Source organism: Vigna unguiculata, chromosome 11 (genome assembly GCF_004118075.2).
Source record: "Vigna unguiculata cultivar IT97K-499-35 chromosome 11, ASM411807v1, whole genome shotgun sequence".
In the NCBI taxonomy this organism is placed as follows: domain Eukaryota; kingdom Viridiplantae; phylum Streptophyta; class Magnoliopsida; order Fabales; family Fabaceae; genus Vigna; species Vigna unguiculata.
This window is the reverse complement of record NC_040289.1, coordinates 41,472,778-41,499,269: the sequence shown is the minus strand read 5'-3', so window position 1 is coordinate 41,499,269 and position 26,492 is coordinate 41,472,778. Positions and strand designations below refer to the sequence as shown.

General features: G+C 34.6%; 2 protein-coding genes across 13 annotated transcripts; one reads left to right on the top strand and one right to left on the bottom strand.

Annotated features, from left to right (window-relative positions):
• Window positions 1-81: 81 nt before the first annotated feature.
• LOC114169345 (phospholipase SGR2) lies at window positions 82-19,311 on the bottom strand. Of its 6 annotated transcripts, XM_028054461.1 has the most exons (21): window positions 19,287-19,311; window positions 13,904-14,167; window positions 13,606-13,706; window positions 13,153-13,494; window positions 12,672-12,743; window positions 12,158-12,310; window positions 11,633-11,686; window positions 11,258-11,428; window positions 10,274-10,423; window positions 9,249-9,314; window positions 8,662-9,165; window positions 7,858-7,927; window positions 7,656-7,744; window positions 7,199-7,271; window positions 5,982-6,084; window positions 5,477-5,570; window positions 5,331-5,393; window positions 4,587-4,635; window positions 3,463-3,560; window positions 2,789-2,835; window positions 103-629 (listed from the first exon to the last, which is right to left on the bottom strand). In XM_028054461.1, the coding sequence occupies exons 2-21, from the start codon at window positions 14,082-14,084 to the stop codon at window positions 356-358; spliced, it is 2,754 nt and encodes a 917-aa protein (XP_027910262.1). In that variant the 5' UTR covers window positions 14,085-14,167; window positions 19,287-19,311; the 3' UTR covers window positions 103-355. The 6 variants fall into 6 exon arrangements, 5 of the variants coding, with proteins under 5 accessions (XP_027910264.1, XP_027910262.1, XP_027910263.1 ...); XM_028054463.1 differs by lacking the exon at window positions 19,287-19,311 and having other exon boundaries at window positions 82-629; window positions 13,928-14,144; XM_028054462.1 differs by lacking the exon at window positions 19,287-19,311 and having other exon boundaries at window positions 11,633-11,683; window positions 13,904-14,296.
• Window positions 14,082-21,897, top strand: LOC114169347 (TATA-binding protein-associated factor BTAF1-like). Of its 7 annotated transcripts, none has more exons than XM_028054474.1 (6): window positions 14,082-14,166; window positions 19,286-19,311; window positions 19,408-19,610; window positions 19,699-19,916; window positions 21,462-21,615; window positions 21,698-21,897. In XM_028054474.1, the coding sequence occupies exons 3-6, from the start codon at window positions 19,428-19,430 to the stop codon at window positions 21,866-21,868; spliced, it is 726 nt and encodes a 241-aa protein (XP_027910275.1). In that variant the 5' UTR covers window positions 14,082-14,166; window positions 19,286-19,311; window positions 19,408-19,427; the 3' UTR covers window positions 21,869-21,897. The 7 variants fall into 7 exon arrangements, with proteins under 7 accessions (XP_027910275.1, XP_027910268.1, XP_027910270.1 ...); XM_028054467.1 differs by lacking the exons at window positions 14,082-14,166; window positions 19,286-19,311 and adding exons at window positions 18,426-18,579; window positions 18,956-19,130 and having other exon boundaries at window positions 19,388-19,610; XM_028054469.1 differs by lacking the exons at window positions 14,082-14,166; window positions 19,286-19,311 and adding exons at window positions 18,430-18,872; window positions 18,956-19,130 and having other exon boundaries at window positions 19,388-19,610.
• The last annotated feature ends 4,595 nt before the right edge of the window (window positions 21,898-26,492 follow it).

Sequence of the window (26,492 nt, the reverse complement as noted above, 5' to 3'; positions counted from 1 at the left end):
ACCTAACTGAAAAAAAATTGAAACAATGTTTATTCTACCACCAGGGAATATAGAGTTCTTATACTAAGTTACCAATCGTCGTGCAGAAGGAAATTTCGTTTATTTCCTCAAATATTTTTTATTCCATATATATTGGGAAGAGTCTGTCTAATTCAACACTACACAAGCGAGCTATATGAAGTAACCCTAATATGGAGATCTGTCTACTATACATTCTTTCGCAAAATTATACAATCTCGATTACATTGAGTATAGGCGGTAACCGCATGTTGAGATGGATGTTAATATCTTATGAACATGTACAATTGAATCGCATAGCAGGTAACCTTGAGGGATTACACCGGCAGCGATGCATTTAGTAATTAGACGCAGTGTGCTTCTGCAGAACCTTCTTAGCTTTGCTCGAGAAGCTTCGAACCATAACCTTGTCCGAGAAAGTTAACGGAAGATCTTCCTCTATAGTGTCTCTTGGTTCATACCAGCCAACAGAGGTACTCTCGTGTATTGATTTGTCCATGCTAGATACGACTGACAAATCGGGATCTTCTATTATATCTTGGTCTTCTGGTGTATCTCGATACAGGTGTTTCAATATGAAAAGTGCGGTATCATAGTCCCGCCAATAATTTCTGTCAACCAGAAAGAAAGATTAAACACGTCAGTAGTAAAGTAAGCGGACATAAATGGCAAATCTGTCAATAAATCCTCATGTAGTTAAGATAACGAAGTTCCTAAAAGCAAATTCCCTCGTCAGATCTTACACTAACCATGTATCCTCCTCCATCTTTTTTCTGGCGTGTTAATTAATGGACAGGCTTCTTTAAGTACACTACACATTCATAATTGTCTAATAATATTGCCTTATGGCATAACAAGGGAGGAAAATCGATTGAAACCAAAAGAGAATACAGAGTATTAAAAATGCAAGTATCTGAGCAAAAACAGATCGTAACAGGAACCAGACTAAACAAATGCTCGACAAAATATGATGAGAAACAGACTCAAAATCATAGGACCGGGATCATTTCAGTCACCACATTGCATTTGATTTGATTTGCAGTTTCACATGTGACTCTGACCCAACAATTGCGCCATCAACCAGGCAATTGGATAAAGAAAACTTATGCTAATCAGAAGAGACATAAGTCGTGATTTCTATTTAATTGCATTTTATTAGTTTTATAAACTTAAATACTAATTTAGCCCTAATTTTATCTAATTTATTCAATTTAATCCTAATTTTTTTAATCAAATCTTAATTTTCGTCAACTTTAATCTTTTTTTTAACGTCATTCAAATAATTAACAACACATCGTTCTTCTTCTGATGTGGTCTGTTTTATGACGTGGAGGGGAGCTTTCATTTTATTCAACCCCATATCCTCACATAAGGTTCCACTATTTTTCTTCCTCCAACCAGCACACCATCTTTCATCAAAACCTCCACCGTTTTTATCATCACTCCACGCAGAAAACCAAATTCCCACGCAACCTTCACCATCATCCTCTTCCTCCCATCCCTTCCAAACCATCATCAAACACCATTCATCATCTTGATCATACACTCACGTTCAACATTAGAACCAGAGTGAGAAATGGAGAAACTAATGGTGTCAGATGGTGCTCTGCTGCCCAACGGGACACAACACTCACTTTTTTCTCTCCACCCAAGCGCGAAACAGAGGTACACACCAGGAGCATACCTCTTCTTCCCAAACTCTTCCCACACACAATTTCTTCTTCCGGGACCACCATTGAAGCCATCCTGATGCTCCCCCATCCTCACAATCCTCATTTCTTCCATCTCTTTTCCCCAAAATCCCTCCACCCATCCTCATCATAACCCATCGGATTCTCACCTCCATTCACTCTTGAAGAATGAGGCACAACACAACACTAGTCACACCCGACACACATTACACCTTCATTTCCTCCATTCTCCTCCGCCCTAGCCTAGTGGCTGTTTCATTTCACTGTTTCACTGCAATTCCTCTGGCATCAGAGCTCACGTTCCGTTCCACTCATCATTGTGGTCGAAAGTGGGTGGAGGAGGTTCTGCCATGGTCATGAACCCAAATTCCATCTATTTGATTTAAAATTTAAAATCCATATCACATTAAATAAACGAGACATGTAAGATAAAATGAGTCGTCAAATCAGACGGACTGGGCTACCCTCTTTACTATTTAAACAACGTTAACAAAATTGATCAAATTAAGCAAAATTAACAAAAATTAATAGAACCAAATTGAATAAAAACTGAACACAAATAGGGACTAATTAGTATTTAATCCTAGTTTTACATGATCTAATCAAACATTTCCCGAGGAGGGAGAGGGTGGTTTCTAAAACACATATTTTCTTAAATTTAAAAATTAAATATAGTAGAAGGATGGACCTCCACGGCCAGAGCTCTAGAAAGAACAACCGTATGCAACCGTACTTTAATAAGCTAAGAGATTGTTTCCACGACTAAAATCGGTGGCCACAAGGTAGCACAGGATAGGATGCTTGGTTGTGCATCCAATAAAATATTAGGCCATTCCTATTCATTTCGGGATGGACATTCCGAAATGTAAAATATACATTATGGAAAACCATTCTGGAACGAATGAGGTGTCCAAAAATGTCATTGGAGTGCAAAAGGAAAAGGCTCATAAGACAAGTATTAAATTTTATAAGAAAAATACCAGCTCAACCGGTGACAGAATATAACCCAATTGCCTTATTCACTCCAGTTCTAATATAATACAACTCTACAAGAACGTGATAGTTACAAACACACTTACGTATGTGCTCCAATTGCTTGCAGATATGGATGCTCAAAGGTCTTGTCCTGCATACGATTTATGAAGAAAAAGTGAAATTAATAACAGATAAACACCATATTGGACAGAAAACTAAATGAAAGAAACCAAAGGCAGTGATGATTTGGAAAGAACCTTAAAGTAATCCCATTCCCTTTCAAACATGTTCCTGTTAAATTATTTTGATTCCAAAATTGCAATTTGTAATGTCTTGGTACTTGAGATTGATATTTTTCATGCAAATACCAAGATCTCCTTGAAAAGAAGCAAAGCACTTTACAACAAGAAAGGTGTACGGTAGGGGAATGATTGAAATATGAGATATACAGTACTTCAACACTTTTATTTCACTAGGCCCATGGTACCATGGTGTGAGTCTGACTTCTAGGGTTTGCATCTACAGAGGCAAAGCATTTTTTTAACCAATGGACTGGAGGACCCTCACACTCAATATAAGGTCTGGTCATTACATTGACTTATCTGTAGGCCATTTTGAATTATCCTGGAAAAGGAATGCTCGATAGTACATATACCCAAGGACATGATGGAGACTTCATTTATACCAAAGAGTTTATAAATCAGTTGTGTTGTATGTTCTCATTTTGCACCATACTAGAGACACAAGAGTGCAGTAGCTAATTAGAACAACTTCTTACCTGAAGCATGTGATCAATCCGACCACTCTTACTTCCTGTTAACCTCTCTATCATGAAAGATCCATATGATGTCTCTTCTTCCTCTTCCGAACTCTCCCCTTCAATACAAAAAGGCAATAATTTGAACAAAAATACACGAAAGCCATTGTCACATTGATGTTGCAGCATAAAGAAAAATAGTTTGACATGTTGGTTCTCCTCTAAATTGGCAGGCTGCACTTTGGAGAGTAAAACCAGTTAGAACCACGATGGAAAAATTGGAAGTTGAAATTGTGATTAAGTACGTGTACACACATGAGAAATTATATAAGTTATAATTTCAACTATTGGTTTTTCAATTAACAATTACAACCCTACACTTAATCCCATAAGGCACAACACACCCATTAGAGAAGTAAATTCCTTTGATAAACAGAAGACTGTTATAGTTGCAAAATTAGCATCAAACACAACCCTTTTGGCACTGCTATTGTTTTTGTAAACACAAACTTCATAATCAAAACCATGCATGAAAATATATTTCTACATTAGGAACAAAGATTACATAGAAGATAAAGCAAACCAGTAAGATCTAATCCCACAAGCATTCGAATAAATGTTAGTCTGAGCTCATCTAAAATCATAGTTTAAGATTTAGTATGAAAATTTGGCAAGCAGGCCCCTTAAGTTTTAAAAAATGAGTTCAGTACTATTCTCCAGGATTATTAACAGATTACAATACAGGCCTAAAAACTTCAACACCTTTGATTTTGATTGTGTTTCTATAATACTTGCCAAAAAGTCAGTCAACCAAACTCACTGCCTACAAGAACCACTACTTATTTACCCAGTGCAAGAAGCATTGTTAATGTTTATTTCATTGTTTGGAAGGGGACATTTCTTAAGTCAATTGCAGCGAGGCTAGACAATGAAAAAAACATAAGCTAAATAATAAAACCATTCAAATCCTTGTCGAAAGAAAAATCCTTCTAAGTCACCTACAAGTGGAAAGCCACAAAGATTATAATCTCCCTTTTAACATCCACTAAACCAGTGGTCCTAAAAGGGATAGAATTCTAAATATCATGAATATGAAATTCATAAAAAAGATATTAAACAAAAAAGAACATAAATGACTATGTTACCTCCTATGTTATCCAATTTCCTCGACTGACACAAAGTGATTACCCTATCCTGCTTAGAGAACAGAAATGATAATCATTACCATGCACAAGACTAGAAAATAAAATATCAGAGATCGTGTTTTTTATATTCAGTCTGAAAGATTTATTATAAATTACGTGTATCTTTTGTTTCAATTATGGATGTTAGAGAAAAATATTACTGTGTTTTCTGTACATAATAATTAGGACTTGTAACAAAACTTTAACTAAGCTTAGTTTATTGGTACATTTCTATTTCTATCAAGAATTGCTAACCTGATAATGAAAAATCGGAGTCCTAAACACCACTCCAAAGCAAACAACTTATAAAGCAATAAAAAATAAACAATTAATGATCATCCACTACTTAAGCTCTGACGTTTCTGATAGTCTCACCCTTCATTTCCTTCACTGTAGCTAAAGGGGGGAAAACTATTGCTACTTTTTATGTACTCGTGTTAAAATCCTTTCATTCTTTATTAATGACAACTACAACAACCACCATCCATAAGCAAGTCAAATGAAACATCAAAAGCCAAAGTGTAATGATGGAATATTCTAAAACACGTTTTATTAAGGAGAAAATTGGATTAATTGTAGCACGAGAGAATAATAAAAAATTAACGTGCAATTATAATTGAAACATATATTCTTTTCACTTAACCTTTAAACCTTTTGTCTTCTCTTACACTTGGTTATTCTTTTGTGCAAAAAAGAGTAGCTCACCCTTGCAGATTTCATATAATTCTTTACTGCGTGAGTTCGAACAGCTAAGTCTTCAGTAAATTCCTACATCAAGATTTAGAGCATTATTTGAGATGGATATTATGGTCCAAAGCAGTCACATAATTCTATAATCTTTGTTGACCCACCTGAAATCCAATGTGCAACCTTTTCCCTCCTCTGTGATATGGAATCAAAATTGGTCGTTGGCTGATGTATTCTTTACAGACAAGTGGCTCAATCCTGTGATGAATTTTAAAAATAAAAATAATTTGCAAATTAATGATTGAAGCAGTGTTTATCATTCCACAAGCTAATGTTAGGGAAAGGAAAAGAAAGCCAGCAAACAATAACAATATATTATGCAAGCAATACCTTAACCAGAAACGTCTATTTATTCTAATAATTACTAATTAGATCAGGTACTATAGCAGCTTCGAAAATCCCAAGTTCACTAACAGATTGAAACCCACTAAAATAAGGAAACAATTAAAAACGAGACTTAGTATGAATTTAATAAACAAAAAGAATCAGGGCACCCAAACAGTGGAATATTATACAAATAAAATGATGGTAAGAAATTAAATTACAGGGTTCACTACAGTACTCATTTAATCACTATGGATACTTCATTGGGACTGTAATTTTTCAAACCTGTATGCTACTGGATCGTACGGATGAAAAATGTTGAACAACTGCCGACAAGCTGGCATCTCTTCTCTTATATTTTCCTGCTCCCAATATTCTTGTCCTTTACCTGAAACAAACAAGAAAGAATACATAGTTATCAACCAAGATGCATATGCTTAAAAACTGGATGTTATTATATGACTGGCACTTGTAATCATAACTTTTTCCTGATAAAAACACAAAGTTTTAACATTAATTTAATAAAGCCAAACAAAATTGAAGGGAGATTGTTAGTACAAAAGAACACACAGCGAAAGTTGATCAGTGTTAGAATACATGACAAAAAAATTCAATAGTATAGCAGCAACTGTATTTTACAATTAATTTGAATATATCTTGGGTAACCTCTCAAGACTAGTCCCTATATTTCCTTACCCGTATGATTCATTAATCAGTTATAATTACGATCTAGCATTAGCATAAATAAGGGCCAATTTTATATGTTTCTGTATTGCATTGGAAAACATCATATGTTATGAACCTGGCCAAGAGGTATTAAAGGTCTATTATTCAAGGAGGCAAATGAACCAACGAGATGTAAGGGGTGACTGGTAACTGGGAAACCCAGTTAGTAAAGGAGGTGGTAAGAGTAATTAGAAAGGTCTATTTGAAAATTTGGGAGTTGAGGAGAGGGACTTTTAAGTATAATTTTCAATCGAATAGGACATGGGGAAGTATTTATTTGAGATGCTAATAACCTGTTTTCACAGTTGTAGTAGAAGAAGGGGTTTCCCTTGGCAAAGAGGAATAACAGAATCTCTCTGGTTATCTTCCCCCTCATCTGTCTTTTATGATCTTCATATCATATCAAGACAACATTAACTTTACATTATGGAATCTCTTTTACGTTCTTTTCCACCCTATATGCCTAAAACCACAACAAAGTATCCAAGTGACACCATCCTCTATAACCATTCGCTACTCCGTTGGCAAGCTCTCTAAAAATCTAAAACCCCACCTTATTTCAACAACTACTTTTCTCTTCCAACTAGTTGCCTCTCTTTCCGTGATTTGTTTCCAGTTTCAAATCAATCTTAAATTCTACTGATTTGAAGTACAAATTTCATGATATAGAATTCACTTCAAAGAGACAACGAAGAGGATTTTAGAAGGAGCCTCTTCAAAAGGATTGATCAAGATCTGAAATAAAATGTAAAATACCATATAAAAGACTTGCTTACCAATGCCTATGCGGATATTACGAAGTGCAAGAAATACACCAAGAGGAGATCCAACAGCAAAGAATGTATCGACCTGGCATAAATGCAGTTAAACAAATGAATAATAGGATAAATAGGTCTCTTTTTTGTTCTTGTTCTCAGGAAAATACTTTTTTAAGCAATAAAAAATATATATCTAAAATCATTATAGTTATATAAGTATTTTAGGAGACGAAACAAAAAAACCTCAAATTATTTTGCTACTTTCCACAGAAACTAAAGATTGCAGCTTCAAAAAAGGCCTAACTAAAATAAGCTGGAATCACTTGATCTTAACCTCAACTACTAAAAAATTACTGTAGCTATTAACTGTGGCCTGTCTTTTGTCAATGTTGAGTCTGTTAAATGCAAATCTCAAGGAACACCTTTAAGTGTTGTCCATTGATGACAGAATCAAAGTTCGTATCTCTTTCCGTACCTCGAACTGAAGCTTTGTGTACTTTATATATGGGGTATAACTCTTTGGTGCATCTTGTATGGGAGGTGACTTTTTAGATAAATTCTGTACTGTCATAGTGCAAAAAGCATGTAAGCATCCTTATTTGTTGTGTTGTAAATTAGAAAACAAGATGAACAAAGAAAACATCTCACGACCAAAAAAAATAAAAAACAATAATTACCAGAATGTAACTCTTCCTCGGTATGATTAATGCTATGACGTGATTCCAGTTCAGCTCTCAATGAATCAATCTAAACAAATAAACTTGATAGTCACAACTTATGAGCTAGATATAGACAAGGAGCCATTCTAGTAATTAGCATAACAACCTAGGTTTGCAAGACACTTTCCCTATAAACTTAAGTGTAACAAACAAACTTCCATTCACGTTGACCCAAGGCTTTATTACAGAACAAATCAAATTGGGGCAGAGTCACGCGTTATTGGTAAGAACAAGGATTTACAGAACCAACAGACCAGCAAAATTGGAGAATGAAACATAAATCTTCATCACATATAGACTTCTACACTTAATCAATATATGGTTCCCAAAAATTTGAGGACTATAAAATATTAGCTCCTAATCTATAAATAGGGCAAATTGGTGGTTGACATGGTATAAGCCATACATGATCATGTCACTGAAATGTTAATCTTTGTCTTGTCTCCCTCATTCTTCATTATTATATTTAAATTTTAGCACAAATATCATAGCCTTAATCGTCATTGCAAGTTACACATAGATCATTACTGGACATGAACCTAACAGCTTAAAGATAATTTCATTTAAAACATGTCACACTGCACATCAACATTCTTGCTTCATCTTAAAAGGAGTGATGTTGTTAACAGTAAGCCTGTTTTCATATTTACATCCTATCAATCCTTCTCCCTCTCTTTAAAGGTGAAAGGTGAAAGCTTCTATAAATGACCTACAGAATTTATTTTTTTCCTAAAAATGGAAAAAGTACAACTGGAAACTAACCTCTTCTCTGAGTTTGTTTATTACTTCATCTTTATTTCTTGTAACTGTACATTCTTCCTTATCTACTGGAAACCCAACATTCATGCTCTCAGGCTCATCCAATGCACCCATTTTATCAACATGTGTGTAGCTGGAATCAGAAAGGAACTCAGAAACATCTCCCTTGTTACTTGGTTCCACAGAGCTAGGTTCTGCAGAAAATTCATGTAGACTTGATAACTCGGGGCCTAAAACTGAGGACTTCTCACAATATTCTGCCTCCATATCTGGACTAGTATGCTGAGTACCCTTATTTTCTTCAGAGGGACTCACCATACTAAAAGTGTCATCCTGATTGATTAGTGAGTTCTGCACATGATTATATTCCTTATCAGGGAGTGAGTTTTCATTTTGATCATGTTCCTTATACATCCATTCCATTGGAAATGGGGATGATAGATTATCTTGATGGCAAAGGATATCATACGAGAGAACACTTCCCAGAGAATGACCATATAATGAAACCTGCACAAGTCAGCATGAAGTGAACCACTGTAGACATTGAAAATGCAGAGGGGAAAATGAAGGAAATCTACTCACTGAAGTACCTTTCCATCATATCCAGGATTCCTTTTGAGAAACTTCAGATATAATCGATTCAATTGGTTGGATACCTAAAGAAGAGTAAATTCCAAGGTCAAAATATGTATTTTTTTTAATTATCTATTACAATGGTATAAAATGCAACTTTTAGAAGCAACCTATATTCAACCACTGAGAAAAAAAAAATTAAAAATGTGATTGTGCATCTAGTTTTTAAAAATGATGTCTGCAGTGAAATTACATATAATCCTAAAATGCAAAGGTTTCATTTATCTATGCAGATAGGTTTGAAATTGCAAAATATGTTTGGAAACAAGCATGTACATGCAAGGGAGTATCTAGATATAAAACTTCCTTGAGCTCTTAGAAAGTGGAATTTGGGATTTATGGATTCTAAAGGAAACTAAAGCAAGATTGGAAGAATGAAGAAACAACCTACTATTGTTTGAATTTTCTAAGGCTGTGTTCCATCAACAATACAACTGAAAATGTCAGAAAATGAAAGGAAAAGAGAGTAAAGGTCAAGATGATCCATTGAGGTTCCAATCCTAGTGTTCTCAGGCATCACATGTCAGGGAAGCCACAGTTTGTTTTACCTTTTTTTTATAGATTCAATGAAAGACAGTTTCATCATTTACATTGAACTAGTCAAGCATTGAGAGCCAAATACATAGTTTAAAAAACAGAGTTAAGTAATCATTTTCTCAGCTTTATCATAGCCAAGAAAAGTACCAATATAAATAATTATTTCTTAAATGCCAGAAGGATTGAAAATACAAAAATAAGAATTTACTTAGCCAAACAACTCAAAACAATAGTGATTGAGCATCATTGCTGTCAAGATCATTAATGCTTTGCTTAGTTTATTTAAATGTACAAAAAGAGGGCTAAGATCCCATATTGGATAATAATATAACTAAAGTATTCCTTACAAGTGTCTTGCAATCCTCCTCGCTTGAGCTATCATTTTGGGTATAATTAAATGAAGATTCAGAGCAGTACGTACACTCAAAAATATAAGAAAACATACCGAGTCAATTATGTCTTGACAGTAAATTGGGCTCATGTAGTATAATACATCATGAACAGTTGCACTCAATGTGACACGCAATCCCCGCACTCCATCTAATGTTATTTTTTCAACAGCAGTTTCACCACTCAGCTTCAAACCTTTTCTCCACTTGATAACATGAAATGGTCAATTAGTTAGAATTAAATAAATTGAAAATCATGACTAACATTAGAGCAAACGTACTAAATAAGGGTATCAGGTTTCTGTATATGTTCTATTTACATAGTCATTCAAGCATTAACTTAGAATGGAATGATCTCAAGGATTCTCAGTGGCACAAAACATGTATGACTGGTTTATGTTTTGGCATTTCTTTGGTGTTTAATTTTGGTTGATTCAATAGGATTGCTCTTTCCTACGTCATCATAGCTTGTACAAGTAGCTAAACGACTTAGAAAAGTTGTACAAAAGTTAAAAAAATAAAAATAAAAAGAGAAGTTTATATTGTAACCAAGTACAGACTACATTCCAATTCTGCCTAACATAGTTTAATTATTCCTTAAAATGCTGTCTACTTTACTGTAATTATTTTTAATCTAACCAAATATATTACTCAAGGAAACTAAAATGTGAAAATACCACAAATTCTCAAAATTGGTAAGAAAGGAAAGCACGTGAAATTGACAATCAAAAACTAAGAGAGATTTCAAGGAGATTTATAGGCTTAATGCAAGTTTCTTACTATGCAGTACAAGAGACAATTCAGGAATAAGGTCTTCAGATCCACAGTACATATCTCAATATAATAACTACAGATTAGCACATGTTCAGCTTCAATTATAACCCTAACCGCAAAAATAAGGTCCAGTGTAAAAAAAAGGAAAATCTAGGCGTGATATAGGGCTAAGTTTTATAGAGAAGGGAAAAACAGCCTCAAAACAGAGGAGAAACATAACGGAGCAAAAAAGGCTTGGAACACACACCGAATAACATATTGAATACCTGGCATGGGATAAAGAGGACCCTTTGGGTGCCACGCTGATGAGCAGTAAGGTGCTGCTCTGCAAGACTTGCTGTAATATGCCGGAAATTGCCCACATCATCAACCAAATTGGATTTTTCCAACCTTTGGCCAATACCATGAACCATAAATACCAAGTGTCGAACAGGGACCTACAAACAATTACTATCATGTAGTTTACATCAAATAAACCAAGGCAGGACTGGGGAGCTATACTATCTGATAAATTCAGTTTTCTGAAAACGATAAAACAAGTCCCCCCGTCCCAGGTGTCAGCAGAAATGTAACAACTGTGATGACACTGGTGAGAGACAACAGTATAATAATGATAATAATCTTGATTTTATGTTGCATACCTGGGAGCAGTAATCATCCATAGCCTCCTCCTTCTGCTGTCTTAGTTCATCCTGCTAAAAGTTCCAACTTAATAACAATAGAAATATCGGTATTTATGTCCTTCCAAAAAGAATGCACATACAGTTTGTTCTAAAGCAGCTAATGACCATCCACAATATGAAATCAAATGCATAAAAAATGAGATACAGGTTACAAATATATATATATATATATAATGTAATCATAAGAAACATAGTAACATTTTCCCATTTCAATAATCACTTACATTGAATGTGATATACTTGCTGATTTTCTATCTAATATAAAATAAGTGTTAAATAATATTTGATTGCGGTATGGTAGACATGAGAATGTGTATGTCAGCCCAAACACACCTTTAGAATCACAGAAATAGTAGAAGATCAAATTACATAGCAGAATTGGGATATCACTTGTGCTCTCCTACGTAAAGAATGAGGAAAACTCTAATGGCATACTGTTTGTATCTACATGTTACTATAGCAATAAAGGAGGGGAAAGAAAACCTGGGTTGGTTTTGGAGAATTTGATGGAGAGTAACCACGCCTAAGCTTGATAGCATTTCCAGTAAAACTAACAAAACTAGAAAAGCCAGAAGCATCAATATTTAGCCAGGCCTCCCAGGTATCGTCTTCTCCTGTGAAAAGGGCATGCAGGCCCTGCGTATTCAACACCAATATACAATAATGCATGAGATATTAGTAATAAAATTCAATCCACAACACTAAATAAATGGGTTAAATATGTTGTATGCCCTAGAAACATTTAAAATGTTAACCTTTAGTCCCTCGAGGAAAAATTGCTTCTTTTGTCTCTTGCTTTTAGAAATGTGTTAGGTGTGGTTTTTGTTCTTCACAGAAAACATGTCTCTTTGTAGTCCCCGCTTAAAGAAATAGTGACCACAGACTGTTCTATAAATGAGAGATCAAAATGAAATTGTTTTTCTAGGGACTAAAGACAAACATTGCCCTATTTATAAGGATTACATATATATATTTAATCCAAATAAATTGTGCATACCTGAGTGGAGCCTTGCAAATCAACTCGAGCAGCAAAAAGTCCTGATGGTTGAAATGTTCTTCGGTGCCAAACCTATAGAAATCAATAAGAAATAAATCTTTCACTTTCTGAAGCAAAGAAGAAAACAAACTGAAATTTGCCTATTCTAATTGAAACCCAGCAAAAAAAAAAAGTATTTCAAATGTTTTATTTGCCTGTCCTTTCTTGTTTTTCCTATTTTGCTTTCATCTCTTTTAGGCTTACAACATACCTTCTGATTCTGATCTCATAAATTTTCATCCAGTAAAATTAAATGTAAATATAAATAAATAACAATTAAGAAACAAAGAAATAGATTGTTAGAATTACCTAGTTTACCTAGTAATTGAAATGCAATAGTTGTGCTGAACACATTTTCGTAATCGTGTGGCGGAACAGCATTTTCGTAATTTGTAAAAGGTGATCACACGATGAAATGAATAATTTGAATAATCATACAGACCTGACTACGATAAGCAATCTCTAGTTGTTCAGCAACATCTTCGCGAAGTGGTAGCCAATCCAGGCCCCCTTTACGTGCAAACCAATGACCTCTTAGGACACGTCTGTTTTCTCCGTTCCAATAAACAGGGAAACAATGTCTGGAAACCAAGTCTACCTCGTACAGTCCTCCCTTTACAGGGACACCAACCCTCTCTTCTTCTATTTCATAGAGTTGAGACGGTTCAGTACGTCCCAAAAAAGATCCAGTATCTGATTTTGTACTGGAACTCTGCCGTTCTCTTGGGCCTTCACTGCATTCCGCATACTCCCTCCACCAACTAGAAAGCAGTTCTTCCTCTCTCTACCAATCCATAAACAAGAAAGATTCTCACTATCTAAAGGTCACCCAGTTGATGATTGAAATAAAAGAGAAACACAACGAAATATTAAAGTATACATTTCATAAAATGACCTGCAAGAAAGATGCTTCAATGGCTAGAGAATCTCTCATGCCAAAACGAAAATAGTCACTCTTGCCTACCATCTCTGTTCGTGGGACTGACGCTGCCAACTCTGTTAGAAAAAAAAATAATTGTTTATGAATGCGGCGAAGCGGGCAATGAATAATAACAATCAAGAACAATCAAGAACAACCAAGAATGTGTGTCTCCAGAATCCGGATGGGTAGAGAGATAGTTACTATGACTATAAATATAATGTGAGTACTGAATTGAAATCCTAAAACCCTAGCGATGGAATTAGACAGATACCGTTGGGAGCGAGAGGGATCTTACAAAAGTACCACCTAACATCACCGCCATCAGAGGGGCTACACGTCTGCGCCAGATACTTGTGCCTTGCTTTAGAGTGTTCGATCACATCCTCCAATCTCGCAATGTTAGAAGGCGTGTTTTTCAGCAAGTCAGGCCGAAGCTCCTCCCCCTCCGCCATCGCCGCCGTCGTTTCCACCGCCAAGAAGCAAAGTATCCCTCGCTTCCACTCTGCCTCCCCCTCTCTCTCTTTCTCTTTCTATCCTTTAATAATCAGTATTATAAATAGTAACAATCAGCAAATAAAGGAAAGAAACATCGAAATCCAGAGTGGAGACAGAGAGCGATGGCATTCGTTGAAGGTCAGGTGAATTGAATTCAATGTAACTTTTCCTCCCAACCCCCTTTCCTACCCTTCTTAACAGAACCCACTCTAAAACAACAACTGTTAACTATAACTAAAATATAATTAAATTAAATTAAATATATTAACAATCTTGCCTTAATGTTTTAAACAAATTTTTTATTTAATTACAGACAAAATATTTTTCAATTATTAATTAGAGTGTATTCCACGCAAACAAAATAAATTTCAATGTCTACGCAAGATATTCAACTGCCCTTTTTAAAGGAAATAATTATAGAATAGTAAAATGTTATCCGCATTTCCATTTTTTAGATTCAGAGATGCGAAAGATATTTGTTTGAATCTCATATATTGTAGATATTGTAATTAATTTTATTTTCAAATTACAGGTAATAACGGTTAAGTATAACTAAAATATAATTAATTAAATACACTAACAACCTTGCATTAACGTTTTAAACAACCTTTTTATTTTATTACGGACAAAATATTTTTTCAGTTATTAATACGAGAGTGTTTCACACAAATAAGATAAATTCGTGTGAAAGATATTTGTTTGAATTTCATAAACTGTAGATATTGTAAATATATTTATTAACTACCAACTCGTCCCAATTATTTAAATACAAAACATAACGATTAGAGAATAAAAGTTGAGACTATCAAAATAACTAAAATGAAAATTTTTAAAAATCTACGAAAAAGGAAACACGAATAAAATATTACACGCATTTGTTATTAAAAAGACCCCATAGTAAAGTTTATTATACTTTTCCATTAAAAAGATACTAAAATGAAAATATAATAAAATTATATATTTTTCCCTTTTCTTATCTAAGACTAGGTTTTTACATAATTTATTGAATTGTATTAAAATATACAATGAATTGAAAATTAGTTCACTTGAACGTTTTATATTCTAAAGAACTGAATTGTATTGTATTGAACTATACTGTGATATGAATTAAACTACTATTATAATATGAATTGTACTAAATTTAATTATTTTTCGAATTGTACCAATTTTGAATTGAACTGCACTAGTTTTGAATCGAACTGCACTAATTTTGAATTGAACTATACTAATTTTGAATCAATATCGGATGTCAACATCTGTAATAGAAAAAATAAAGAAAAATATTGGATGTCGATATCTGTAAAAAAAATAAACTTAGGGATGGGGTCACTTAGTATGTCTTAGATAAGAGAGAAAATAAATATATTTACCGAAAGAGAAAGTACAAATTTAAAAAAAAAATGGAGGCGAAGAAAAAATGTTTGGAAGTGTAGGGAAAAACCCTATAAAAAGTTCATGACAAATTTTGTAACGTAATATTTATAAATGAATATGATGCTTCTATGCGTTCTCTCAAGTAGCAACAAGCTTTAGAAGAAGAACAAGTTTATGGTAAGTAGCTAAAAATGGAGCATTGCACAATGCAATGAGAATTGGTTTATAAAAAAGTTGTATGTATTCCATCATAAATGAAAACCACACACACATTAATTAGAATTGTGGAATGACTTAGAAATATGATGACTAGTTAAAAAAGTAAACTCAAGAAAAGATGAAGAAATTTTTTACATTGGCTAGAACAATTCATTTCTTGTTATGCAGAGTAAAATTTATTCATAAGAAAATTGTAAATATTGGATGAGAAACAAAAATCATACACACATCATTTAAAAACAATAGAATAACTGAAAAACACATTATGTCTAATTAAACTTGCTCTTCAAACTAAAAAGATATATGAAAATGTTTGAAATATATATATATATATATATATATATATATATATATATTATATATATATATATATATATATATATATATATATATAAAAGAAATAAGAAAAATATACTATAATAATTAAATTTTGTGTTAAGACATGTAACAGGAATCTCACACGTGTTAAGTTAAAAAGTTGCTCATTGGTATTTTTTTTTTATAACAAAGCTCATTTAATTATCCACACCAAACATCGTTTTTCTTTATACACATGCATAATGAAGAAAAAGTGAACATTTACATATTATTCAGTAACATTGTGAGTTTTTCTTCTGTTTCATATTTCAGATTCAATATATATATATTTGAGCAAGAAAATAATAAAAGAAAAGTGTATTACTCAAGTTATAAGGAGAATCAAAATTCAAGTGATAACATGTTAAACGTTAAGGCATGGAGTGACATATATTTATTAGGTTTGTCTGATGCATTGGTCCCGTATTTTTGTTATTAATAATTTGATAAAATCTTTTAATTTTGTTTATTGATCGACATTTTAATGATTATTTTGGATTTAGACGATAGCAAGAACATTTTGTGTGTTTGTTTATCCAAATTGCACTAGTTTTAAATTGAATTACACTAATTTTACTAATTTTATAATGTATGATTGTATTACACAATAATAATCTAACTTTTATAATTTAAAAATTCTTAAAAAATAATACTTGAAATTGTTGACTCATTGCAACGAACATAATGCATTTTCTCTGTACCCTCTTTGATTCATTGGTTTATTAAGAAGGATTGTTGAATTTCTAAGGATTGAAAATCACAATCATAAACCTGAATTTGGAACTTGGGAAAACAATCATTGAATTCGAAATTTACGATAACCTGGTGAAGGTGGCCAACAGGCTTTGCTTGAATGGACCATGAAGATTAAAGTAACAAAGAGAAAAAGAGTCATGAAGAAAAGCTAGTTAAAGTATTGGTGGAAAGGAGAATGATGTTGTTTTGTATAAATGAAGGGTGTGAGAGATATGGATATAGAGATCCAATTGTAAAGCCTGTTGTTTTGTATAAATGAAGGGTGTGGACATCCATAACGAAAAAAATATATTGAATGCCGACATTCGTAACAGAAAAAAAATATATCAGATGTCAACATATGTACAAAAAATAAACTTGGGAATGAAATCACTTAATATGCATTAGATACGAGAGAGAACAAATATATTTAGTGAGGGGCAAAGTGCATCTTTAAAAAAAAAATTGGAGGCGAAGAGGAAATGTTTGGAGGTGTAGGGAAAAAAGTTCATCCCAAATTTTGTGATATTTATCAATGAATATGACACTTCTATGTAGAGTCTCTCAAGCAAAAACAAGTTTAGAAGAATTTCAAAATGCAATGAGAATTGGTTCTTGAAATCAGATGGAATCAATTATATTTCGTGTGTGTTTTCTAGGGTTTCACTTGTTTATAAAAAATTTGTATATATTCCATCACAAATGAAAACCGAACACACACATAAATTAGAATTGAGAAATAACTTAGAAACACATGATGACTATTTAAAAAAGTAAACTCAACGAATGATGAAGAAATTTTTGATATTGGTTAGAACAATTCATTTCCTCGTTATGCAGAGTCAACTTTATTCATAAGAAAGTTGTAAATATTGTATCAGAAACAAAAATCATACACACATCAATTAAAAACAATAGAATAACTCAGAAATACATGATGTCTAATTAAACTTGCTCTTCGAGCTAAAAAAATATATGAAAATGTTTGATATATATATATATATATATATATATATATATATCGTTTTTTTTCATCTAATGGCTAAGATGAGTTAATGCTAAAAATGACTATATTAAAAAAATGAATGATAAAATAATAATAAGTAACTTTCTAAAAATTATTCTACTTTCCTTATTTTGTTCACGTTATTGTTCGACATTTTAATGATTATTTTGGATTAGATGATAGCATGGACATTTTGTGTGTTTGACATTTTTTGATAATGTAATAATTCTTTTTAAGACATTGAAATTTGGAGTGTGTAATAATTTTTATCGTTTTTCTAAAGTAAATATTGTTATTTTTACTAAGAGGCATATTGACACCTATAATTTTGAAACGAATGCTTTTCTTTGGAGGTATCTCACTACAAAATAATTAATTTTTACTGGCCCTTATTATTTTATGGTTAAATAAGCATTTGGAAATTTTTTCTTTCTATTAATTTTATATATCGGTCACAATCTTTTTTATCCTCAACGGTCATATAGGGCAGATCGATAATTATAGAAAGTAATATTTTCTTTTTAATAATTTTGTATAACGGTCATAAAAAGCAGTCTAATGTACCTTTATCACTGACCCAAAACCCTTACCCACCCATGCCTCATACACTCTTCACGTCTATTAAGTCAAGGATTCCCGAAAGCAACTCAGCGTTCAAATGGCCCAGCACAACCTTTACCCTACCCTTCGTCGTATTTTCAGGTTCATGTGTTAGACAATGTGCCTTCTACGCTTCTACGCATCGACGCAGAGGCTTAAGGGTTGATGAATACAAGATCTTTGGAATTCAAACACTTCGATTTAAGAATTTATGTTCAGATTTTATTTATTTATTTACGACCTGAAATCCACTGAGGTGGTGTTCAAGAATAGCAAAAGAAAATTGTTTTTGGTTTCTTTCTTATCTAATGTTTATCATCGTGTTTCTTCCACTCTTATAGACTCGAAACTACTTGGATGCGTGGTGTGTTTTCTTTTGGGCTGCAACACCAACAACTCTCTTTTCACATATGGACTTTATGCACTCATGAGACATCAACTTGATGCTGCAATAGTATTTTCAAATTTATTTCACATATGTACTTTATGCTCAATGGTATTTTCTTTGAATGCTTATTTATCAAATGCTGTTGGCAGTTTGGGAGGTACGACATGGTAGCGTGATGGCACTGAGAGAGATTTTAGCACATCAAGGTGCTTCTGCTGGCGTATTTAAACCTGACTCACCCATGGGTGGGACCTTGTTTATTGAATTGGAAGACAAAAGTATACCAACCACATTGAAGAGAGAGAGGGAAATTGATTTAAATATGCAAGTAAATGTGACGCTTTTATGCCATGTTTTTTGTAATTAATTCTTTGAAGTAGCTGAATCAGAGTACTCGCATGAATATAAGTTCATCATTTATTTTAGTTCAGAGATTATGCAGAGAATAAATGGTTTTTATAATTTCAAACGGAAGCTTACCTCTAATTCTAGGTTTTGCACTATGGTTTACGTTGTATTGAGGTCAAATGATTGTTTTACAATGGTATATTAGTATTAATATGTTAATCATCTGTTTGCAGTGTAATGAATCTACTGGCAGAAATCTATTCTCAAGAAGATATGGCGCCAAATATGTATGAAGTTTTGAGATTGGGAGACAAGGAAATGGAAAATGGAGGTGGTGGTTCTGGTGATGGCGATGGAGAAGAAAATCCTTATGTGCTTTCAACATTGGCACAACGTTTGTGGCCCTTTATGAGGCATAGTATCACATCTGTTCGCTATTCTGCAATACGGACTTTGGTATGTATTTTCTTTCTTGATTTTTAGTGAAAAAATTGAATCTCATCTTATCAAATGTATTTATCAAATGGTTTCTTTCTCACAATAGGTGGTACAATTGTTGATGTCTTGCCATGAATTTTCTATCTTCAGGAGAGGCTACTTGAAGCTGGATATAAAAGAAGCATGTCTGAGTTGTCTGGTGCTTCATTCTGGCCCTCTTCTATATTTGGAGATACCCTTAGAATCGTATTCCAGAATCTGCTATTGGAAACAAATGAAGATATTTTGCAATGTTCTGAGAGAGTTTGGAGTCTCCTTGTTCAGGTATATGAGATTTGGTTTTGTACAAGGCCTAAAGAAGGTGTATTTCATCTGGTTTCACATTCTGTCAGCTTTTGTGATAGAGAGATAAACATATTTTCAGGACTATATTTTAACTGTTAAACGAAATTAGTTTATATAGTTTCAGAAATCATGTACAGTACTATGTTAAAATAAGTAGTAATATTACATGCGTGCACATCATGATCATTCATGTGTTCCTCTCTTAGGCACTGTTTGGTTTTGAGGGCAGGAATTGAGAAGATAGAAATAAAGAAATAAGTTGTGAATAGAGGATAGTTAAGAAATGAGATTGAATGTTTAGTTGTTTGGTAGAGTAGAAATAGATGAGTAATAAAGAGAGGATTTTGAAAGTTATGTAAATTGATTGGAAGTAAGGATAGAGACAGAAAGATGAATAAGAATGGTGAGAAATAATACAGTGGGTTCCACCCACTATTATTTTATTTATATATTTTCTTTTCTCCTGCCACCTCTTTTTTCCCTCTACTATACCGAACAAGGGGTTAGAGAAGTGATAATTCTTATGGAAACCAGTTGGTATATAAAATATATGTTATTCTATTATCCTACCAACGTAGTCATGTTATACTTTTGAGCTACTATTGCAACAATCTCTTTCAAGCTGGAGCATATAATAATTTACTTTACCATGTTTCTTAGACCTCTAGGAGGCTTTGTAAATACATGTGCTAGCTGGCTGGTCATTTAAGTTGATAAAGCTACTAAAAATGTACCTTTACATGATATTTCCTGGATTAGACTACGATCCATCTCTATGTGTCTATCTATGTGTCTAGTTCTGATAATGGCCTGGTTTGTTTGTGCTTACTTTTTTAAGCGTCTTTCAATAAAATAAACAGATTTCAATTTTTGAATGCCTTTAATCTGCTTATTTTAAAAATATAAAATTTCCTGTTTTTTTAATAAGCACATTCTGTCTGCATAAATAAGTGATTTTTTAGAATTGTTTATTTAAAGAATATTTATTTTAAGTTTGAACAGATTGACTGTGACGTTGATTGTTTATTGTCTTCTTTTTTCATCAAAGTATTTTATGTTGAAAGTTTGCTTTGTTTCATGTAAATCTTCCCACTACTTTATGTATCTAGTCAATCATTGTTGTGGTGTTATAGATGTTTACAGTGGTCCATTTTTTCTGTAGAATTTTCTGCTCACCTCTTCCCTTCTCTACGCCCTAAAAAGTGATTCCATACCACCTTTGGTCGTGGTTGTTTAAATTTTACATGTATTGAATTGATATCTCTATTTTCTAATCCAACTAGTTGTCTGCCTGCTTAATGGCAGTTCTTACGGGTGGTTGCAAGTTCTTACGGGTCTTCTTGGAGTGAACTTGCATCTACACCATTTGGATCAGCATTAGATGCCTCAAAGATGCTGGCCAGTTGCTTTTCCACGAAAAAGTCAAATTAGAGCAGCTGCTAAAATGAGAGCTGCAAAAATTGAAAATGAACGGGGTTTGGAATTTAGTCTTGATTCTATTAAAGGAGCTATTCCACAAGATAGAAATGGAGATGTGGACACATGTGTTACTCATACCCGAGTAGTTACAGCAACTGCTTTGGGATATTTTGCTTCTAAGCTGCCAGTGGGTTCTTTAAAATATGTGATTGATCCACTATGGAGCTCTCTAACCTCTTTCTCTGGTGTCCAACGCCAGGTACGTATTTGAGTGCAGAAATATACAGCTATGCAAACTTCAGCCTTCCCTACCTGCCATTAATTTTTTCTATTGTATTTAGGTTGCATCTATGGTACTTATTTCTTTGTTCAAGGAGATTAAGCTCAAGAATTCGTCCAAAAACCTTGATGGCCTGGTGCCCTCAAAGGTTGGTTGCTGGACTGTTGGGTATTGGGCTCCCTTCCTATGTGGAGAAAAGGCCCAAAATTTGAGAAGCCCATGTCTCACTTAAACCTAGTGGAGAGGAGGCTATAAAATAAAGAGAGAGGCAGAACAATAGAGTCAGAATACACTGAAAGCCCTAACACATAGAGGGAGAGGTAGAGGGAAAATTCTGTTCACGTTTTTCATAGAGCTGTCGCAGTAAATTCGGCGCTGCGGATTCGTTCACCGTTGGATCGGGCTGAAATTTTTACAGCAGGTTCGGAACTCATTGCTCTTCATTCTGACCGGTCGGATCTTTGATACGAGGTCTGAGTTGGGAGATATTAATTTCGCACTGCAGCAGTGATTTGTAGAGGTTTTCCTCTCTTGTTCTTCTCTATTTGAAAGCTTTGTTGCTTTGTTATTTGGTTGGGTGTTGGCACTAATTTGTGCTATTGATTAAGACTCTTTTGTACTCTTGTTGATCATAGTGAAGCTATTTCTTTGGTCTGGACGACTCGTGGTTTTTACCCTTGATTTGAGGGGTTTTCCACGTTAAAAATCTTGGTGCCTTTATTTGTGCTTTTGGTGATTTATTATTGCTGCTCTTTGATTATTGCTCCTCATAGATTCTTGCAAGTTAGGGGAAATTATATCCGCTGCATTCTCTGGTATATTGTTTGTTGTTGTTTTCCCCATCAGAGTGGCATCAGAGCTCTTGGTTGGGCTATATTTACTTGCTTGAATGATGGAGGCAAATGCAAAGATGGTTGCTTTGAATGGTACAAATTATCATTTGTGGAAGGGCAAGATGAAAGATTTATTATTTGTCAAGAAATTGCATCTTCCGGTCTTTGCTACACAGAAGCCAGATTCTATGTCTGAAGAAGAATGGGACTTTGAGCACCAACAGGTATGTGGTTTTATTCGGCAATATGTTGAAGATAATGTTTATAATCATATTGCTAATGAGACACATGCCAGAGCTTTGTGGGAGAAGATTGAGTCTTTGTATGCTTCTAAGTCGGGCAATAATAAATTGTATTTGTTAAATTGCTTGATGAATTTGAGGTACAGGGAGAATTCTTCTATTTCTGATCACTTAAATGAGTTTCAAGGGCTCCTAGATCAATTGTCAGGAATGGGCATAAAGTTTGATGACGAAGTTATGGGATTATGGTTGCTTAATACTCTACCAGAGTCTTGGGAGGTATTTCGGGTTTCAATTACGAACTCTGCCTCGAATGGTGTTGTTTCTTTTCAGATGGCAAAGAGCGGTGCTCTTAATGAAGAGATGAGAAGGAAGGCACATGGTTCTTCATCTCAGTCTGAGATGCTTGTTACAGAAGCTAGGGGGAGAAGTCAGAAAAAGGAACATAAAGGTGGTAGAGAGAAGAGTAGGAGCAAGTCCAAGTCAAGATACAAGAATTTAGAGTGCCATTTTTGTCATAAAACTGGACACATTCAGAAATACTGTTTTAAGTGGAAAAAGGAGAACAAAGACAAGAAGGGCAAACAGAGAGAGAATGATCATGATGATGATGATCGTGTCACTACTGCTACAGATGGTGATCTTGTTCTTCTTCGTGACTTTGAGTCCGTTAATCTTGTATCTGATGAGAGCATGTGGATTATTGATAGTGGTGCTACACTGCATGTTACACCTAGGAAGGAGTTCTTCACATCTTACACTTCTGGTGATTTTGGAGTGTTGAAGATGGGTAATGATGGTGAGTCTAAAGTGATTGGTGTTGGTGATGTTTGCCTGCAAACCAACATGGGAGTGCAGTTGTTGCTTAAAGGAGTCAAACATGCTCCGGATGTCCGTTTTAATTTAATCTCTGTGCAGTTGCTTGATGATTGTGGTTATGACAATCACTTTGGTTCTAGTAAATGGAAGCTCACTAAAGGTAACTTGGTTATGGCCAGAGGGGAGAAACAATCTAAATTGTATTGGACTAAAGCTTTGGTTGCTAAAGACAGTGTGAATGCTATGTATATGGAGGCATCTTTGTGGCACCGGAGGCTTGGTCATATAAGTGAGAAAGGGCTTAACTGCTTAGCTAAAAAGGATGTGCTTATGGGATTGAGAAATGCAGAATTGGAGAAATGTTCTCATTGCATGGCTGGTAAACAAACCAGAGTATCTTTTAAGAAGCATCCACCCTCAAGGAAGTCAGAATTACTTGAATTGGTGCATTCTGACGTTTGTGGCCCATTAAAGGTAAAGTCATTTAGTGGTGCAGTTTACTTTGTTACTTTTATTGATGATTGTTCCAGGAAGCTATGGGTCTATGCTCTTCAGCGGAAAGGTCAAGTACTTGAAAAGTTCAAGGAATTTCATGCTATGGTTGAGAGGCAATCAGGCAAGAAGCTGAAATGCATCCGTAGTGATAATGGTGGTGAGTACCGTGGACCTTTTGATGTTTATTGCAGGCAGCATGGTATTAGACACGAGAAGACTCCTCCTAAAACTCCTCAGTTGAATGGTCTAGCGGAGAGGATGAACAGGACCTTGGTTGAAAGGGTTACATGTATGCTTTCAGAAGCAAAGTTGCCTAAGCACTTTTGGGGAGAGGCATTGCTTGCAGCTGTGCATGTTATTAATCTCAGTCCCGCAGTTGCTTTGAATATTGAGGTGCCAGACAAAATTTGGTTTGGTAAGAATGTTAGATATGATCATTTGCGTGTCTTTGGTTGCAGGGCATTTGTTCATGTTCCTAAGGATGAAAGATCCAAGTTAGATAAAAAGACAAGGCAATGTATCTTTATTGGCTATGGTGAGGATGAATTTGGCTACAGGTTTTATGATCCTGTTGAGAAGAAGCTTGTTAGAAGCCGTGATGTACAATTCATGGAAGATCAGACCATTGAAGACATTGATAAGGTGAAGAAGACCACACCCGAGAAAGACAGTAATCTCACTGATGGTAATCCGATGAGGTTGCCCACTCACAATTTGGAGAATGTTGAAACGGAAGCTCAAGACAATGAGCAACATGGTGATGTTGATGATCAACAGTTTGGAAGTGGAGTAGAGGTTCCAATTGATGATGCTCAAGAGGAACATGATGATGATGACGATCTTGGTGATATACCTGAATCACCTCAAGTCCAACTCAGGAGGTCTAATAGACAAAAACAACCTTCTACAAGGTATTCCTGTGATGAGTACATAACCTTGACTGACGGTGGAGAACCTGAGTGTTTTGAAGAGGCTTTGGATAGTGAAGAGAAGAAACAGTGGCTGGATGCAATGCAAGATGAGATGAAATCTTTGCATGATAATCACACTTACGACTTGGTGAAATTGCCTAAGGGCAAAAGGGCATTGGAAACTAGGTGGATTTTCAGGGTGAAACAAGATTCAAATTCTACACTTCCAAGGTACAAGGCCAGATTAGTGGTGAAAGGTTTCAGACAGAAAAAGGGTGTTGATTTCAATGAGATTTTCTCACCTGTGGTGAAAATGTCATCCATCAGAACTGTGCTAAGTTTAGCTGCTACTCTTGATTTGGAGGTTGAGCAGATGGATGTGAAGACAGCTTTCCTTCATGGTAATTTGGAGGAAGAGATATACATGAAGCAACCTGATGGTTTTCTTGTTAAAGGCAAGGAAGAATATGTGTGTAGACTAAGGAAGAGTCTATACGGTTTGAAGCAGGCTCCAAGGCAGTGGTATAAGAAGTTTGAGTCTTTTATGTGTGAGCAGGGTTACATGAAGACTACTTCTGATCATTGTGTCTTTGTTAAAAGTTTTTCTAATGATGACTTTATTATCCTGTTATTATATGTTGATGACATGCTTATTGTTGGAAAAGATATTTCCAAAATTGACAGGTTAAAGAAGACACTTGGCGAGTCTTTTGCCATGAAAGACTTGGGAGCTGCTAAAAGGATTCTTGGCATACATATCTCACGTGATAGGAGAGAAAAGAAGATTTATCTATCACAAGAGCAATACATTAGGAAGGTGTTGCAGAGATTCCAGATGGAAAATGCTAAAGCTGTGAGTACTCCTCTTGCTACTCATTTTAAACTGAGTGTTAAACAGAGTCCTTCAAATGAAGTTGAGAAGACCAATATGAGTAGAGTTCCTTATGCATCTGCGGTGGGCAGTTTGATGTATGCGATGGTGTGTACAAGACCAGATATTGCACATGCTGTTGGTACAGTTAGTCGATTTTTGTCAAACCCAGGTAGAGAGCATTGGAATGCTGTGAAATGGATTTTGAGGTATCTTCATGGTACAGTTGATATGAAGCTTTGTTTTGGAGGTGATAAACCTACTTTGATGGGTTACTCAGACTCAGATTTGGCTGGGGATATTGATTCCAGAAAGTCCACTTCGGGCTATTTGATAAAGTTTGCAGGGGGAGCTGTGGCTTGGCAATCAAGACTACAAAGGTGTGTAGCGTTGTCTACTACAGAAGCAGAGTTCATTGCTATTACTGAAGCATGCAAGGAGGTGTTATGGTTGAAGAAATTCTTGCAGGAGCTTGGTTTTAGGCAAGATAACTATTCATTGTTTGTTGATAGCCAAAGTGCTATCCATCTTGGTAAGAATCCAACTTTTCATTCTAGATCCAAACATATTGATGTGAGGTATCATTGGATACGTGATGCTTTGGATGCTAAGTTGTTGGAGTTGAAAAAGGTTCATACAGATGATAATGGTGCTGATATGATGACTAAAGCATTGCCAAGAGGAA